This window comes from Pipra filicauda, unplaced genomic scaffold, assembly GCF_003945595.2.
Source record: "Pipra filicauda isolate LSUMZ 115617 unplaced genomic scaffold, ASM394559v2 scaffold104_size2351352_pilon, whole genome shotgun sequence".
NCBI lineage: Eukaryota > Metazoa > Chordata > Aves > Passeriformes > Pipridae > Pipra > Pipra filicauda.
Genome location: NW_024103485.1, coordinates 273,156 through 292,322, shown reverse-complemented (window position 1 = coordinate 292,322; position 19,167 = coordinate 273,156). Strand labels below are relative to the sequence as shown.

Sequence of the window (19,167 nt, the reverse complement as noted above, 5' to 3'; positions counted from 1 at the left end):
TTTTTCTTCAACAATGTGTTTCTGTCTCCTTCCTGACCTTTCTTTGCAGGCTCCAATGCAGATCATAGTTAAATATCTTTTTCTTTATTAATGTTCTTTCTCTAAGAGGTCTCACTAAGGAAACAGAGAATGCCATAAACTTGCACAGCAAAACCAAAGTTTAATATCTTCTATTACAGAACCCAAGTAGCCCTTTCAAGAAAGCAAAGTATCCGGGATCATACTAGTATTTTTATCTGACAAGATGAACAGATGACAGACATCAGAAACCTCATCTTGGGAAAACAAATCTCAGAACAACCTGAACTCAAATACATTCTTTTATCTGCTACTATCAATATATATTCATCAGCGAATTATGTGTCACCTTCCTTGTGCTGCACAGGGGGATGTTCAGTATAATGTTCTATTATTATTAGTTTTAGTACTTCACATTTCTGTCACTATTACATCATTTTAAGAACTCGACAAGAAGTGTATAAAGTGTTCTCTCTCAGCGTAGTCCAAGTTCATTAACTTCTTTCAGGGACACTGCAAAAGCATCCTTTTTGCCTTGTTTAAGCACACAAAGTTATTAGCAAGTTGCAAGGTTTATTATTTTTTCCCCATTATGAAGGCCCCATGCCCTTTTTGCTGTACTAGACTTGACATTTGTTTCTGTTTTACAAATGAATACAGTTGCAAATTACTGTGCCCCTCAGGAATTCAATGGTTGCAACACAAAGCTTTCGTGCAGACAACAGTCCTATCTCAATAAACCAAAAATTAAATCTCTCACAACCTACTGAATTCTACATTCGCATTCAGTTTAAAGAATAACAGCTTAAAAATTGTATATTACAGTCATTGTGATGCTAAGTGCTTTAAATTGTTCGGAGGAAAAGGTTTGAGAAATTCAAAACCAAATTATTGTCAGTAAGTTATTTCTTGATCACAATGATCTCTGGTGAAAGCTGCCCACCAGAGATTGTTTTTTAAAGTGTTATTTTTTCAAACTGTGGATCAGAATGGGATTCAAAGAAGGTTCTGAAGTGTTAGAAATAAAAAAAAAAATCCTGAAATTGTAATCACTATCCAGGTCTTCAGAGATCAATCAGAAATTAGCTGTACCTTCAAAAGCTTTGAGAAACTGTGCTTGAAAGAATGCATTTCTGTCTTTAGCATGGTCATCCTGAGGTGATTTGGTGTCTAGTTACCTGCAAACATCACCAAGCTGAGTCCACTGAAAAGTTTTGACAGAATACATTTATTTCTTCTTAGCAGTCATGGACTGGCAGTTGGGTGGAAAGAGGGATCTCTACATGTTCAGCTGATATAAAAAATTGAAGTTGTGTCAGTGAGACTCCTTTGCTCTTCAAGGAGAAATAAGCAGCTTTGTCAAGTAATTCTGGAAGGACATGAGTAAAATAGATGCAAACTATTCAGCTCCTAAGCAACAGGAAGTTTTGCCAAAAATCACTGGGACTGTGACAAAAATTTCATATTTATAGTTTACTTCTTATGTCAAGTTTTCAACGACCCATTAGCCCTCTGATGCAAGGAATCCCCAGATAATTCCTATTTTTAGGAAAGCTTTCACCAAGCTGTCCAAGGCCTGATGGAAATTCAGCATTATCCTAAACTAAACATCAGGTTAAAAAAACCCTATTTCTCTTTTAATTCGTGGGTGGCACATTGTATCTGGAAGGGAAAAAAAAAACCCACACCTTATTAATATTCCTTAGTATTCTAACCTGCCAGAAGGAAATGAAGGACCATATTTTTAGCAACACCTGGGTATATTGCTGTATCTCCAGGAGGTGAATTACAGACCACAAAATAACATTTTCCGGTGGGAGGAACATCACTGAATCTTGCAAGCTTTGGCACGTGGAGCTGCTGCTGAAGTCAGGGCTTTGCAGCTCTGCTGCTTTTGTGCATGATCTGTGGAAGCATCAGCAGGACAGCTGCATCTCTGCAAAAGAGCTTTTTATTTTACTGTTCCCAGCCCGGGAGTAACAACTGCAGCAAAGTTCATTTTCTGGGGAGTGTTAACCATCAGCTTTGACTTCTCCATCAATTCTGTTTAACTGGCAAGTCACTGTCACCATCTTGGCACGGGCTTTTTGTTTGTTTTTAAAAAGGTGCTGAATTCCTCAGGCTAAGTGGTTACCTGGCATTATCAAGGTGAATAAGTTTCCACAGCAGTCTTTATTTATAGAAAATTACACGGCTATCTCATGCTTGCAACACAATTAGATGGTTCAATGAAAGAGGTCTATGTAGAAAGGGGCTGGAACTGCACATTTTAAAAAATACATGCAGATGTTTTCTAAAACATTAAATGTATGAATTCAGTGTTAAACTAGCTTTCTTTAGCTTGTTAAATATGTACTGAGAAAGGGTGTTGGGTTACCACATGGATTTCACCGAAATTCACGAATGTATTTTAAAATAGAACACAACTTGAAAATTAATAAGCAAATTCGGTGTGATGTTGAGAAGGCTTCAAAGCACTTGGCCTGGTTGGGGCACCACTTAAGCCACAGCCTAAAAGCACTTCACAAACATTGGCAACTTACCTGCACTGCATTTAATACAGAACTGGAAGTTTTTACTGTATTTCAGTTTGTGTCTGTTGAGAGATTCATAGAAGCAGCGTGAAAACAAGCGTTCCTATGTACCATTTTTGGCAGCAATGGGGTGGCAACAGGCAATTTGCTGGCACCAAGGCAGAGTTTGCAGCCTGCAAGCAGCCACCCTGGCAGCAGCACTGCTGCAGGGGGTCCTCTCGAGTCTCTACCACCCCACTGCTGCCCCAAAATCAGAAGTGTGTAAATGCATAACACTTGCCAGCCGGCGTCATCCCAGGGATGGACACGCTCTGTGGGATGAGTGTCAAGGTGGAAGGGCCTTTATTTGGCCACCTGCCCTCTGTGGGTAAACTTCTATCATGAATGCAGGACTCCCATGGACCTCAGTGACAGAGTTTCTCACCATGGCTCTCAAGGGTGCTGTAAATAGCTGCTCTCCTCATCGCCAGTAAATTGAGATAAGTCTGCATCTCGGCGATGTCCCCTATGAGCTACTGGCAGTGCCCAGAAGTTTGAGTGCCTTCACCTGAGGTCAAAGATGGAGAGATATTGTGGTTTGCTATGTAATTGATTTTAAAATTGGAGTCAGCCATCAAGTGAACTGCTAAATCTGTTTTTTTCCTGGGAGGCAATAAAGGAGGAGGAAGCCCAAAGAGCCATCGCAGCAGTAGACAAACAGATGGCCTGCAGAGCACTTTATGGGTAGCAGCAAATTTCCTGCCTCCGTAAGCCCTGACATGGAGGGGGGAATCTCCTGGATCAAATGATGAGAGAAGAAAATTCATCATTGCTGTGGCTGAGTGCTTTTAAAAATAAGTTTTGCAGTATTTCTCTGAGAACACTTGTGTTGTTCCACCATAACTGGAACAATTTGCTTTACTAGAAACAGAGTTGGGATATCCAAGAATTAAAAAAAAAAAAAAACCAAACAAATAAGGACGGGGGATAATGAAATAGGTTTTTTCATTTTTCAGAATCAGCATTTTTACATACAGTTGGGAGAATCAGGTGGTTTCTGAGGCTGGGGGACTTAAATGTCATTTTTTTGCCATATAGGGACAAAAACAAAGAAATAAAACCCCAGGTAAAGTGCAGGAGACAGGCTCCTCAGTTCTTTTCTGTTGCCTGCAGTCTCTGCCTCCACTTCTCACCTATAAAATCCTTCATCTTATAGAAGGATTGTAAATCCTTTATATAACTATTACTCAGAGTTAAGGCTCATGTATCAAAGGTGCACAGAAACACCAAGCATTTCTCAAAAGACTGGATTTTAAACAAAAGTCTACTTATACCAGCAGACAGGGAGACAATATTTTTGCTGACCTTTCTAAAAGTGTCTTGGTATTCTCACACTATCCCTAGATGTCTTTCTCTATCTGTTCCCACATTTCATACAACTTTGCCAATTCTCTGAAAGGAAGACTGTCTCTGAACAGATAATCAATAGAACAGGGCATGACAGACTGGCCTGTCTATAAAGGCAAAGAGAGACAAAGCAAAGGAGTTTATTTAATTTGAATGGGATAGAGAAAAGATCGCTCTTTGAAGGACTTTAAAGGAGCAGAGGTAACTGTAAAGAAATATGGGTCTTAGGAAAAATTATAATTTTGCTAGATTAGTAGTGATATTTTTTAAAGACTATTTCTTCCAACTGGGTCACAATTTCTTTGCAGGTTTTTATTCACCCTTTTTCTACTGGGCAAATGAAAAACCTGAGCTGGTGTTTCTGTGTAGTCCTATCTAATGCAACATATAGACAGCCTATGAGACACCAAACGTGTAAAATGGATAAAATATATAGGTGTCAGTAAATCTCCTATCTAGGAGTATAAAGTGTTACAAATTGCTGTCCCACCAGCTTGATTATGAAAGGCCCATGATAGCACCATTCCTCTGCAGCAGAACATGGGACTGCAGAAAGGTACACACTAAGTAAACGAGTGCTTGAGGGAAGGAGACAGACACCTCTAGTTAGTTCCCACACAGCACAGAACTTAATCTCCTACAGACCAGCTCAAGACTTCCAAATTTCACCACTGTGGCAAGAATAGCAGAAATCACTTCATGAAGATATTGTTTACACTAGCAACAAGGCTTTTCCCGTTGGAAAACTTATTGCAAGGATCATTGTTTTTACATTAGAAGAGTAATTTTGCCTACATCTGTAGCTGGGGGTTCTGTTAGAAAAATAGTATCATTCAGGGATCACAAGAGAAGTTTGCAGATGCCATACATGACAACAGTAGCAAATAATGCTGGCCTGAGTTTCTTTTCTGCCCTTGATAAATACAGGTCTGTATGAATGTCATAAACAGCAGAGCAAAGTAGGAATATATCCAGACTAGCTTGCATGAAAATGGTTGATAATCAGAAACAGCTTAGCAGTGGGAACCAAGACCTCACTAAGAAGTATAAGGATTTAATATTATTTGTTGTATATTCTAATTTACCCTGGCAAGAGAAGATGTGAGAACTATCTTGTTGGGATAATTTTGTGCCAATGAAGCCACAAGAAAGAGCTCGAGTACTAATATAGTTTTCAAGGACTGTCTTTGCTCTCTGCTTTATTGAGCTAACACAGCTGGATTAATGACTGGACAGCTGGAATAATGTCTGAGTAACAAACTCTTGATCCCCAGAATTGCTTTCCCTGCTGATCACAAGTTGAGGAGACACGGCTTTGTATATTGTAGATCTCTAGTTTTCTTGACTTGTGGCTTACTCAGCGAGTTTTTCTTAACACTCCTGAAAGTTTAACTGCCTGCTTTTACCACAGAAATACCACAGCAGCACAACTGAGAAAATGCACAGAACAGCAGACAGAACTTTTAACAGAGCAACCCATACTAAAATACTAAAATAGGTGCTAATAACTGATGGTCCCTTCAGCCCTAGGGTGTAGACAGACCAGCAGCCATAAGAGGAAGGCAGCCTGGGGAAGGATCATCCTCCAGCCCTCTCTTCTTCCTGTTTCACAACAGCATACTGCAGTCTACACAGTGCTATAACATTCTCATAATTAAAAATAACCATTTTTCCATAGTTAGCAAAAGAGGAGAGAGTTCTGCCATCATCTTACAGAACTTTACCCTCCACATATTTCTTCCGAACACCCGTGTTGACAAGTACAGCCTATCCAAGCACAATAAAGGAATAACACGTGTGCTCTGGTACAGGCTTTCAGCCAAAGTGAGATGTAATGGCAACCAACCATTTGGGGCTAGGAGGAATGAATGGCTGCCAACCTGTCTTTCAGGGAGTACCATGACAAATGTGTAGACATTTAATAAATCACTGTGCAACAGCGTTATTTTCAAGCCAGACTCTGGCTATTAGTATCCTTGATTTTTATTGACAAAATTACTCATTCCTTCTGCCTCACAGTGCTTAAGGGATTCAGTTCTCAGTAGTCCAGATTGTGCCTTCCTAGGCATCTCCCCAGGCTTCTATTTTTCCTTCATCAAAAAAGTAGAAACATTATTTAACTTGATATACATTTAATATGTTGCATCATTTTTACTGTACTCTTCAGCAGGAGGAATTTATACTGAATGTATATTATAGCAATGAGCTGTGAAAGTATTCCCAGTTTCTCTGAGGTGTTTCTGAGGAAATGGACTCATATGGCCTAGAGCACCTTAAAACACCAACACTGGCTTCTAAAATGCTCAACAAAGACTTGAAATGATGAAATTGTAAGTGAGAGCAGCAGAGGAAGATACTTACAATAACATGGGAAGCAGTTATCTGAAAATGTGGTTTGTTTTCTTTCATATGAGTCTCAAGATGAAGATATTCTTGATGTCAGCAATAAAAATACTGCTTTTTTATGGTAGCTCAACAGACAGCAAAAATCAGGAATGGCAGTGGCTCTTCTCACTGTAGCTACAGCTGCAAAATATTTTGCCTCTATTTTTCTTGCTCATCATATTCTGAAATGTTTTCCAGTTTTCCAGTGCTGCTTTTGCACCTTCAGGAGAGCAGGCTTTTGTTTTGCTTGGTTTAAGTGTAAGAAGAGTCTCAATGGTTACTTTTCATTGGCAAAAATAAGGCGAAACAGCTTCACCAACACAAGCTTCTTGCCACAATAAAACAAAAAGGCATAGCAAAATAAGATTTATTCAGTCTTAAATATATCATGAACATAATTCCTACCAGGGACCAACATCTCTGTCAAGTGTTGTTGGGAAAGTTAAGTCAGAAAATTAAAAACAAAAGAAAGAAAACAACAAACAACTGTTTAAACCTTGAAGCTTCATCCCTACTAGTTAGCACTGCTCTGTCTTTGTTGGTTTTGTTTTAGCATGCCTCAATGAATCCAGTCCTCGGGTACCTGTGCACATTTTCTCTGCCTATCTCAGTAAAAGATAGGTGAGGACAGAACCTATAAGAAAAGAAATGTAACACCACTTCTCCTCAAAAGAAACGCATTCTTTGCATGCAGCAGAAAAAATCATATGCAGAAGGCAACAAACAAACATGCTTCCCATTATTTTTAGAGGTATCTCCAAGAAAACTGCATTCTACAGTTTCTGTTTGGAGGCCAAAATTTTATTTATTGAAAATATCAACACATCAAGAAAAAATCTCCCATGTGTTTTACCTTAAGAAAAAGAGCAAATTCTAGGAATTCAACAGATCGTTTCATATCAAGATGAGAACTTCATAGTCTAGTGGGGCAATCTATTACCTTCCCACTGTAGTAAAAATAGGAAAACATGATAAAACCCAAACTGCTTTCTAAGCAGTGACCTAATGAAGCTTCATTTCTTCTGATTTTTTTTCTCCGTATTTTGCACCACAGTAGCTGTTTGCTTGTGTCCTTATGTTCAATAGGGCATCCTTTGTCCCTCACGAGTCCCCACAGCACCTGAATCTTCTTCTAAGGTCATCTACAAACAGTCTTTGCCCATCTTCATGGACCAGGGACAGTCCTGCATCCTGGCTTGTGCAGAGGCACGTGCCCCCTGACTGCCCAGAGCATACACTGGCTCTCCTGCCCTGTGCCTCCTCAGGGGCGTGAATAGGGTCACTGTGCCCCAGTCAGCCTGGATTTATATAGGACAGAAACATTTGAGAGCTTCAGCTTGCACTGAAAATGGCAACTGAAAGCAGCTCAGCAATCTGAGGCACACTTGCTGCCTGCAGTGCCTCCCACGTCACTTTTTTTTGTGCTCAGGTTTAATCTGCCTAGTTTGGGAACACCTGCAATACTGCAGTCACAACTCTCTTTACAGCAAATGCAGCCTTGTAGAGGGCAGCCAAAAATGAAGTTAGAAAAGAAACTAGTTTGCACATCACCATATCAATTCCAAAAGCAGCATTCACAGCAGCAGACTGCATGTGAAGCAGACTAGAGACCCTAGAGTTGGATTAAATCTCTGCAAACTAATATATTCTTCTTTCATACGTGTTTTGGTTTAAATTTATAGCTTGACATGAATTTTTGTGTAGTGTGATAGTTGTACATAAAGGGCACATCACACCTGTGATGTGTGTACAACCTCCTGGAACTTTTCCTTCTGTGTTTCCTGATTCTTGAGGTTTCCCATGCAGAAGGATAACACTGAAGAGTCCAAGTCCAATTATCGGGACTGTCAGTCACAAAGTTTTCTTCCAGTAACTTTCCTTTTACTACTTTTTCTTCTTTTACACATGATAATAAAAGGCAATGACCGTGCATGGGATGTTGTTTGTGGGTTATTGATAAATAACCCAACTATGCTAATTTTGGGGTCTGTGGTATCAATGATTAGAGAGTTATGTGAGGTTACACTGCCTTAGCATTAGAAATATGTTTTAAATACACAAGGGTGGTACTGTGCTTACTGTAAAACCACTGATGGTTGGTTGCAAAATAAAAGCCCTCCTGTAAGGTAAATAACAGAGGGAATGTGTAACAGCCAGATGTAAGCAAGAAAAAGCACATTCAGCTGTGTTTTGAAGAAAGCTGGGGTTGAGGAAGGAAGAAGGCAGGAGAGACTTTCTGAGTCAGGAAGGTACATTCAGCTCACAGGGGCTTTCTAAAAGGTGAAAAGTTCCTGAAGCAGCAAGGAAATGCAGAGGAGGACAGATTTCAGAAAGGCAGGCTCAAGGAACGCTCTGGAGAAGATGTCAAACGAGACCAGCTGTCAGAATCATTGTTCTCAAATGTGATAGACAGGTGCCATCCTGAGGCATGTCAAAGACTGAGGGAGTCTAAATGAGCAGGGAGTTAACAACAAATAACCCCAAAACAACAGGAACCTTTATTATGTTAACATAACTAACTATGGGGAATTGTAGTATTTTAAACATTCTACTGTCCAAGAAGACTTTAACCATAACTTTGAAGTTCAGGCCTATTAGCTGAAGCTTTTTGGTCTGAAAACTCAGCTATAATCATCACAAAAAAGCTCTTTCTCCAGATCTCTTGCATTTCTTAGATCCAACTGGCTGAAAACCACCATGAGACCAAAGTTTCTTAAAGCATTTTTATGTATCCTTGCTTTATGAACCTTTCTTGACAAAAATGGACTACATTCTAAGTAGAAACAGAGTTTGTGTCCTTCTGTACTTAAAAGTAAACAAATGAGTCTAGACTACTCCTTAAGTTTGAGTGTAAAATGGTGTATGTCATGTCATTGCTTCTTCTCAGCTGATTTACCTACTCCTACTACAGGTGCTTTCCTAAAACCAATAAGCCCTTCCATACAAATATTTCCTTCCAGAGCTGGGACATACCCCAGTATATATTGCCGTTTCAAAATAAACAATTATTGAAAACAACTTTTTACATTGCTGCAAATATAAACCAAGAATTCAAAATTACTTTTCAGATAATAGTTTTTCTCTAGCAAATATAATATTCTGGAACAAATATGTTTAATAAATGGGGATACTCCTGGACAAACAGGTTTGATAGATGACCAGCTAAGTATTATAGGCCAAAACTGTATTAAATATGTCCCAATAAACATAGTGCAAGGATGTGATGTGCTCAAGCTATGACTGAATTTTGCATCCATGACAGTCTGTAAGTCATAAGCTTCAAAGTTTTCTCTATATAAGTAAGTTTTTTTCCCTGTATTTTTAAAAATCCTATTTCTAAGAAGAATAGGGAGATTTGTAACATGCTTGTAAACACTGAGAGCCCCCAGGGAAGTTTGTTTTGTTTTTTTTTTTTTTCATGGAAATCATCATTTCCCTAATCATTCAGCAGCTGTGGAAATTTGAAAGATTTATTCAGCTCCTATTAACAAATTATTGTGGCTTAAAACCAAGCCAACTGCTACCACTTTCCAACATGCTTCTCAGGCCTTTTGGCAGCTCTAAATATTTTTGAAATAAACTTCAATTTTTCAAACAACAGGAATATGAGAACCAAGAGTGCTTTGCAGGGCAAGAGTGATGGAGGGGTTGCAGCTTCATAACCAAGAGGGACTCTGAAATCTGGCATCCTCTTTCAAAGCCACACTTATCAGCACCTTTGAGCTCGTTATTGCAAATATGACTAGAAGCATAGCACACCCCCAGACCAACAAGAAACAGGTCAGATTTGCTTATTTATACTGAAACAGAGCAACCCACTAAATCTGACTATTTGCACAGCACTGTCATCTTCGGGCAAACCACGGCTCAGTCAACACAGCAGCTCCCTAACTCTGCTTTGAAGCTGGCAGATTTGATGCCAAGCCTGTGGAGAGCAAAACACAGCTCCACAGTTTCTTTTCCCTGTATGAGGTTTTAGCCATATAGCTATAGATAGAAGATGTGGGCATCACCTGCTGCAAATGACAATCTGAAGCTCAGGAAGTTGCCTGAAGCCATTTTGGGAGCCACTGGTACAGTGTTACACTTTTCTTTTTCTACTTAACCATGATGATGTAAGCATGAGACATTTAGAGCCTGGATTCATCTGACCAATTTTAGACTTCCAAGTGCTTTTGAGGTGTGATTTATCCTGAGAGAGAGCTCAGACAAGCTATATCCAGCAGCTATTTTACTTCATCAACTCGGAGTCAAGGGTGCTTAGCTGAGCAGAGACACCTGTGTTGTCTATGGTTTCAGTTGGGAATCCAGCAGTTATCTCAAGTCCTGTAATTTCTCTCTAGCCAGGTGTCTCAAAAAAAAAAAAAAAGCACCAAAGGGAAAATGATATTAATAAATACCAAAGCAAGGCAATGCATTTGTAAAGCACCATGGAATCAGTGTGAACAGACTGGAGCTCACATCTTTAGGCCTCATAAGTTACAAGACACCCAGATTCTTCAGATGTTTCTGTTCTCTTGAAGGAGAAGCCATGTCCGTGATTACACCAAAAAAATGCTTTCAACATCCAGCCCTTTTACGCTCATTAAAATTCACCCAGCTACCACACATTCCAAAGCACAGGAAGACACATTTACTAAGATTTATTTACACAAATCTGACCCAAATTGATGCTACTCATCCAAGATCAAATTCCATTCCAGCGTGAGCAACCAAAGTGAGTTAAACTTGCAACATAAAGTGCTGCCAGGGTCCTATTTTGAGAAACTCAAGTATCATTTCAGAATCATGCTGCTTTTCTGCAGTGAGCACAAGTCTGCTCATTGAGATTTATTCTCCCATTTCACAGGGAAGGTCTGCATGGCATTCCCTGCTCTGCCTCCTAAGAAGGATGTTTCACAGATATGCTGCAGTCAAAACTGTGTGAGCACCTTCTCAAGTTCTGTGGAACAATTCTCAACAGCTACTTGTTAAGCAGGGCCAGATGGTTGAAGGCATTCAAGCACTGCAAAGTCTTAACAAGTAAGGTGCTAATACCACACTACTTAGAGAGCCATCTCTTCTTCACAGCACCCTCCCCCAAAGAAACAAAGCATTAAGTTCCTAAATAACCTTCCACTTGGAGTACTACACAGGGAATCCCAACATAGCACTGAACGTTCTAGCCACTGAAATAACTCATTGAAGGTGCATCACTGCAGCTTCCACACCAAACTAGAGCTTCTTGCCTTTTCTGCATTCCCTGAGGAAATTGCTGCATCTGAGAGGGTGTGTGGAAGAGACAGATAAGACATACCACTGAGAGACTTAGATGTATCTTACCCTGCAGTGTAGGTATAGCCTCAGGATCATAAAGGTAGACTCAAACTCCTTCAACAGCCTCAAAATACTAAACAGAAGGGGTATTTACAGCCTTTAAAAAACCCCAGTGTTCATTGTCTGAAACCCTACAGTAAGAGTGCTTACCATCTGCTTAAGTAAATTGACCATTTGTCCCTGTTAGAGACAGCTGGGCTATTACAGCAATTAAGGTGGTACAGGGAGAGAGTGACATTTTTGTTTTGGGAAGAGGGTGTTTGCAGCACTGACAGCTTGAAACATTCATGGTTATGAAGAGCTGACATTCTTAAGCACATAAGGAAAAAAGGAGGAGCCCTTTCAGAAGTTCAAGTTAAAGAAATGTGTTTCCTACAAGATATCCTTCATTTCTGTTGAAGAGATTTGCACCAAATGAAAGAATTGTATCTCTGACAGTGCAAAGCATTCATAGTCACTGGCCAGACTTTTACAACATACACATTTGCCTTTTGATATGGGACATCTGTGAGCTAGCAACGGTAATAAATCGGAATGTTAGCACAGATAATTTTCCAAGTTTTAGGTCAAATGCTATCAAATTTAGCTTATCAGCTTATTGAGATAAAATAAGCCTTTTTGTCATTAGCTTTCTGATTAGTTGCCTAGTTCCAGAACCTGGGACATAGTAAATAGGTTCCTTTTTTTTCCTATAGCATGATGTGAATGCTTAATGCCCACTGGTTATCCTTATAAATTATACACAGGGAAATCACTGCTTGATCCCTTGCTAGAAGAGGGGAATGTGATGGTTTCAGAATGTTTAAAACAGACATTCCTAAAATAGCTAACTGATCTGGAATTTTTTCACAGTATAAGGCCTGAGCTTAGTGGTTAGGTTCCTTGATCTGCAACCATACTGGTTTTGATCTTGTGAGACTTCAAGCTGTGCAGTGACAGACTGTTGAGCTGGATACTTTGAGAGGTGTAGCGTTTGTCTTTCACAGGCAGCAGCCTTGCCTAGGAGCAAACAGGAAAAATGGAATACAGCCTTGCAGAGCTCTCTGCCACAGGAAAGTGTCCTCTTGTTGGGTGCAGAGTGCAGTGTCCACAGGCACAGCCCTTTGCAGGACTAACACACGGGAAAGAAAAAGCTGTGCCGTACAGAGAGACGTAAAAGTGCCGCTGTCGTAGAAAGGACTTGCGTGTGTTCCAGAATGGCTGGAAGAGCTCCACTAAATAAAATTTAGTCCAACTGTGCGTCACATTTCAGCTCTTGTGCTGGGAGAGATGTAAGGAAGATTTAAAAAAAAAAAAAAGTCTTTTTAATACATTTCACAATATGTTCTTATTTTAGAGTCTACATATCGTCACCAAGCTACCATTGATGATGAAGTGGTTTCCATGGAGATACTAGATACAGCTGGTCAGGTACGTGGCTGCATGTACTATTATCCAGTACCTTGGCTTGGACAGACAGCAGGGAAGGGGAGTGTGGTGGTGGTGGCAGTGTGGTGGGTGGCAGGTGTGCTCTGCTTCTGGGGACAGAGATTTGCTTCTAGGCAGAGCTCCCCCCTCCATCCCCACCATCAGCTGGCTGCTGGACTCAGCATTCTGCATCCAGATCCTTCTGCAAGGGACTCTGCTTGGAGTTTTCAAATCCTGGAAGAATAAACAAGTCGAGGTTTACTGTGGTATTAAAATTATTCTCATGTTTTAATTCAGGGCCAACCAGACATGTCATTAGTAAAAAATAAAGTCACAGTCTATTTCTACAGCCGAGTGATAAAGCTTTACAGCCTCAACCCGTGATTTGCACTAAAGTGAAGAGCAGTTTTGTCATAGTCAGGTCTGCCTTCCTTTCAAAATATGGCCCGTGCTCATGCTGGATAGGGCTATGCAGCTTGTGTGCTGGATATCATTCAGCAGAGCCCCCCTTCCAAACACCTGCTACCAGCCTGTCCACAGGCAGCTGGGCAGATCTCCTATGCTATGTGATAAAATAGGTGATGTGTGTAAAGTATAAAGTAAAGCAGCTGTACGTGGCTTTGTAGGCTTTGGAGGACCAACATCTCTCTGAAGGTCTGGTGTCTGTTCTGTAAATCAAATTCCTAAGGCTAGTCTCTGTCTTTGGGAACAGGAGGATCCTATCCAGAAAGAAGGACACGTGCGATGGGGTGAAGGCTTTGTGCTGGTTTACGACATCACAGACAGAGGCAGCTTTGAGGAAATGCTGCCGCTAAAGAACTTGTTGGATGAAGTTAAAAAGCCCAAAAACGTCACCCTGATCCTGGTGGGGAACAAAGCAGACTTGGATCACTCCAGGCAAGTCAGCACAGAGGAAGGTGAAAAGCTGGCCACGGAACTAGCATGTGCTTTTTATGAGTGTTCTGCTTGCACGGGAGAGGGCAACATTATGGAGGCCTTCTACGAGCTGTGTCGTGAGGTTCGGCGGCGAAAGATGGTCCAGGGCAAGACTCGGAGACGAAGCTCCACCACCCATGTCAAGCAGGCAATTAATAAGATGCTTACCAAAATCAGCAGCTAAAAAGAGCTGTACTAAACCAGATAAGATTTTAGAGCATATTAGCTTGGAGGCAGGGATGAGGTAGGCAGAGCACATTTAATTAAAAATGGTCAAAGCTTTGCAATGGACAAAAAAAAAAATAAAAATATGAACATCACCGTATTTTTGAATAACACAGAGTCATACTATTTTCCTGTTTTGAAATGTATTTAGCCACACTGCTTCTGGCTAATGTGGAAAAAAAAAACCAAAAACACCAAGGGAAAAAAACCACCAAATGTACTCCAAAGGACTAGATGATTGCGGGAATTGGCACCAACAGAGAATCTTCTGCTTCTACGTGGCTAGAAGCCAACGTCCTGCAAATCAGTAGTGCCTAAATATCATTTCCAACCAACCAGCTGCTCAGTAAGATTCAGCCTTCACTCCATCAACTACCATCACAACTAACATTCTCCAGGACTGAATATGTGTAGAGGCTGCTTTGTTATGTCAGAAAGTTTACCTGACACCTTCAACCAGCTCTAAGTTGGCTCATTGTGTGCTTTTACTCCAAACTGTACTTCCTTGTTATTTTTGTCAAATCTATGAGTGCTGATGTTCTTAGCAAGGTATGAAAAACATATAGGAAAGGTCTATTTTATGGAGTGTTTGGCCAGCAAGACATACATTTCAACAGAGCTGAGGTTCAGCGGCTCTTCCAGATCCTATGAAACTGCAGAATTCATGAAGAAATAACCAGCTAGTCCAGTGGCATTTCAGCTTTTTCCCCTCAAAGTGCAGGACTGTACTTGGGGAAATGTGACTAAATGTGTTATGAAATCAAATTAAAAAAAAAATATTACTATTGATTTAGTTATGGGTAGTTTTTAGCTTTTGTTTACACTTCTTGTTTTGGTCTTTTTTCAATTCAAGTAGTTCCTCTTAGTCTATCTTATACTGAAGAAGAAAAGAATCCTTGGGAAGGCAAGTATTTAAAGTCTAACACCCAAATGCAGATCAGATGTGACTGGCCTCTACCATATCAAAAGATCACAGTTTCCAGCTGTTTAAACTTCCAGATGTTGCTTGGAGCACTCTGGGGTTTGAACCAGCACAGTTTTTTTGTGACTTTTATCTGGCACATCGAAGTGAAAGTGTATTTAATCAGATTTTGGTGCCAGGGATAAAAAGTGTTCATTTTTTTCTTCTCCCTCATGCATCTGATTTAAGCCAGCTGTCAAATTTTGCCTCCTGTCTAGTTGGTTTGTTAACTGTATGCTAAAAGATGTAAGGACCAAGACTGGAAGATTTAAATTCAGATTGTCCTGGTTCCCCACCAGTTGTGTTGCATCCCTTTAGGCAGCGTGGTGTGCAGTTCAGACTGTTATCATGTAGAACCACAGCCAAAGGTTGGGATGATAAATGGGAATATTAGCAGTACTCTCCTTTGAGGGAAACCCCACCTTTTAGCAACTACTTACAACTTTATTCTCCACTGCTTTGTACTTCCTATGGTTATTTGCCTCCGTGATGAAGTGACTCCAAAAGGCTATCACATACAAATTGCCACAGATTTAGGAGAATATCTAGTTGGATAATGTTTCAGTTATAGGTAGCCATAGAGGTGATGGAACAGGCTGAAGAGTCAGATCTGTGTATCCCTGTCCACAGAGAAAAGTTCCAAGTTAGGACTTCTTTCAAAAGAATGTACTTCAAGGTATTTTACCAAAGTAATTGTTTTTAAACTCTCTCTTTTACCCAACCAGCATCAAAGAACATCACATTCAGATATATATTTTATTTGTGCTGTTATTTGTCTCCTCTGTTTCTGTATTCTAGACAGTGAAAACTCATTTCACTCTTCTGGAATCAATGTCTATATTTTGGTCCTCATGTTCAAGTATATTTCCATACACCATCTGGACACACTGCAGTGGAAACACTACCTTGTGCTTCTGGGCAGGGGGTTCTTGCAACGGGTGATATCACTTTCTCTGAGACACATCTGTTACCAAGCTATTCAACACATCTCTAACTTTTGTTAAAAAGAAAAAAAAGTAGAGGTTTTGCCATTTTTTTAGTCCCATTAGTAATGTAGAATTAACACAAGTGTAAAAGAAAGAGCTAATGCCTGCTCACAAACCAGAAATCTTTAGCTGAGGGTCTGAACTTGCAAGCAATGTAGTTACACTAAGAGCCACAATTAGCATTTGCAACTTGAAGCACAAAGTCGTTCTGTTATCTTTGAAATCAGTGCTGTTGCACAAATCTGAAGTAAACAAATTCCTTACCTGCAATCCCATGGCAACATAGCTAAGAGGAAAGTCTTGTTATGCTAAGCAATTGATTCATCCCTCTCTTATAAAACTTCAACAATTCTTTTATCTGAAACCCTTTCTTGGGGTTCAGAGTTGAGGAAGGAGAGGCCCTCATACTTTCCAAAAGACTCTCAATAAATTGTTTGTATCTTCCTTTATAATATCTGTGTGGAGAAATTATAAGATCCTGGTGAAAGAAAATGTTCCACTGTGCAAATATCACTTGTTACATAAAGCACCTATAATAAAAATAGTAACATTCCTTTGCAAAGACTGAATTTGGAAACTGCCAACCAAGATAAACACTTGGTCAAAAAGGAGGCTGCTATTTTGTAACCTTTCCTCCCACACAAACACCGTTTTCTTTATTTAATTGCTCATTAATTTTTTTCTTTTGGTGTCATGGGCTGATTGTCAAGCCAGTTCTACTATAGCGTATCTGTTGATACACGTCACATAGTATTAAATGCAACCTGATTTTCTGTTGCTAACAATGCTGCAACATATTATTGGCAATGCTGTAAATGTATAATATATCTACAGTGTGCAAATTGAGCCCCAAATTGCCCAAGCACTGAAAAGGCCAAATGCAGCATGAACCCACGTTTGATAGCCTTTCTGCAGCAGACATCAATGCTTTAAGTTCTGTTTCTGCAGCTGCTGTTTAAGCATATGTATATGACACTAACATCAAGTTTCTCTCCTCTGCCCGCTACCATTTCAGTGGAGAGAGGATGGGAAGGATGATAAACAAAAAGGGGGAGGAAAGGTGAAATGGATACTTGTTACCTACAACAAGTTGGTCGTCATTTATGAAGTTTTTAAATATTTATCTTCAATTGATGAAGAGTTAGTCATGCCCACGCTGCAAGACCTGGATCAGGACCCAAGACTTCCCTAGAACTTTGAGAATCTTCATATCTGGGGGTTTGGTGCAACTACAGGTGGAAGTGAGGATCAGCCACTGGGTTTGCACCTGGATCCGGACAAGGTGTCCCCAGCCTGGGGATAGTTGGATCTGGCAGTTTGCTACAAGTCTAGTTGAATTTTATATATATAATGATCTGTATGCATTTTTACATTAAAAATATGAAAGCTTGTGCTTGTAGATAATATATAAGAAAAAATAAAAAATAAAAATAAAAAAATAGAGGTCTGTACTGAACTCATACCTATTGATCTTCTATTGGATGTCTCCAAAGTGTTGCCTTCCAGCTTTTAAGCAGCCAGTTCCAAAAGTCGTGATTTGTTTTTTATTTAATCTTTATCTAGGGAAAACAAACAGCGAATTTTGCCTGAGTAAGCACTGCAACATTTGGATCATTTTATTTGAACTTTTTTGGCTGCTAGGCTTGGAATAGAGAGGTCAAACAGCATCTACAGTGAGGCACAGATCCAAATGTCCTTGCTAACTATTTCAAGGTTGATCAAAGAAGCTACAGTGCCACGGTTATTAAATGATCTCACTGAAATGCACCACCCAAACACTGTCCTGTGAGCTGAATAATGCGGATCTTGTTCCCAAGCTTCTGAGGTAAAATCTTGGGCTAAGCATACTGGGAGATTTATGCCAGTGATTTGGACAGAGACAACTTTTCACCTGCTTCCCATGTTCCAAGGATAACGCACTGTTATTCTGAAGAGTATGTGTATGATACATTATACAAATGGTAAAAGAATCATACATAGCATGAGAGTAATCTACTCTCTTGTTTTCCTCCAAACCTGGCCCAACCAAGTAACTCAAAGCGTGATCATAAACAGGTGAACAGCAGTGGGAGTACAAGAATACCACCTTCAACAGAGCACTGCATGAAGTCTCAGTGCTGGATTGATGCCCTGATGCCTAACTTTACCTTTGTGAAACCTCACAAAACTAGATGAGGCATCCTTCCAGTTACTGTCTGCCTCTAGAGCACTGCAAAGTAGCCTTGAGTTCTGTCAAACCACACTATAACCTTCTCCAGTCAAAATAATGTCTCCTGCAAAATAAATAGCTGCAGTGATAAAGGCTATGTATAAACAGTGTTTGGGGTTCCTTTTATCTTTCTCTGTAACGCCTCAATACATTTGCATATCTTCAGAAGAAAAGGAGAAATATAGAGGCTTTAATTAGAAAATGCTTCTTGGCATTTTGATGTATCTGCCTTTATGTTCTTTGAAAAATGAAACATATAATGAAAACAGTGTCATCTTAGAAACTCTGGTGTTATGCATTTTATTTCTGTTAAAGATGCCAGACACTAATTAGCTCAGGGCTGTGAAAATACAAAGCAGTGACTTGTAGTCCAGTGCTCTGCAAGGTTACTGGGAGGTGATAATGATGGCCTGTGTGAGGCCAGCTCGGTCTGGTTCCTGTAGACACAGTCCCACAGGGGGAAGCTGTTAATGCAGCTCGCAGCAGAAAAAGGCACTTTTGAGTACCTGGGGCAGGACTCCCCTGAATCCAGGGGGGTTATGCATGGAATGGATCAAGCTCCTGGTTCGCTGCCTTGGTAACCCATATGTAGAGAAAATACTCCAATGGCCCATGTCTCTCGTCCACTTGAAGGATTCCTCTCCATTTTTAGTTTGAAATGGACTGGTAGGAAACTGTGAGGTAAGTTGGCACTCCTGGCTGTCTAATAAATCAGAGAATTTGATGGGAGTTTGGCCTTCTGACTGGTCTCTTTCATCTCCAGCTTGATTCCCCAAAGCAGCATTTGTCTTTTCCTGCCGCTCT

General features: G+C 40.1%; 1 protein-coding gene across 2 annotated transcripts in view; it reads left to right on the top strand.

Moving 5' to 3' along the window:
• RERG (RAS like estrogen regulated growth inhibitor) overlaps window positions 1–18,646 on the top strand; it is a 106,678-nt gene extending 88,032 nt beyond the window's left edge. For both annotated transcript variants that reach the window (XM_027747497.2, XM_027747498.2), the window contains exons 4-5: window positions 12,976–13,049; window positions 13,759–18,646. In XM_027747497.2, coding sequence (XP_027603298.1) covers window positions 12,976–13,049; window positions 13,759–14,166 — 482 coding nt within the window. In that variant the 3' untranslated portion in view covers window positions 14,167–18,646. The remainder of the gene's footprint in view (window positions 1–12,975; window positions 13,050–13,758) is intronic.
• The last annotated feature ends 521 nt before the right edge of the window (window positions 18,647–19,167 follow it).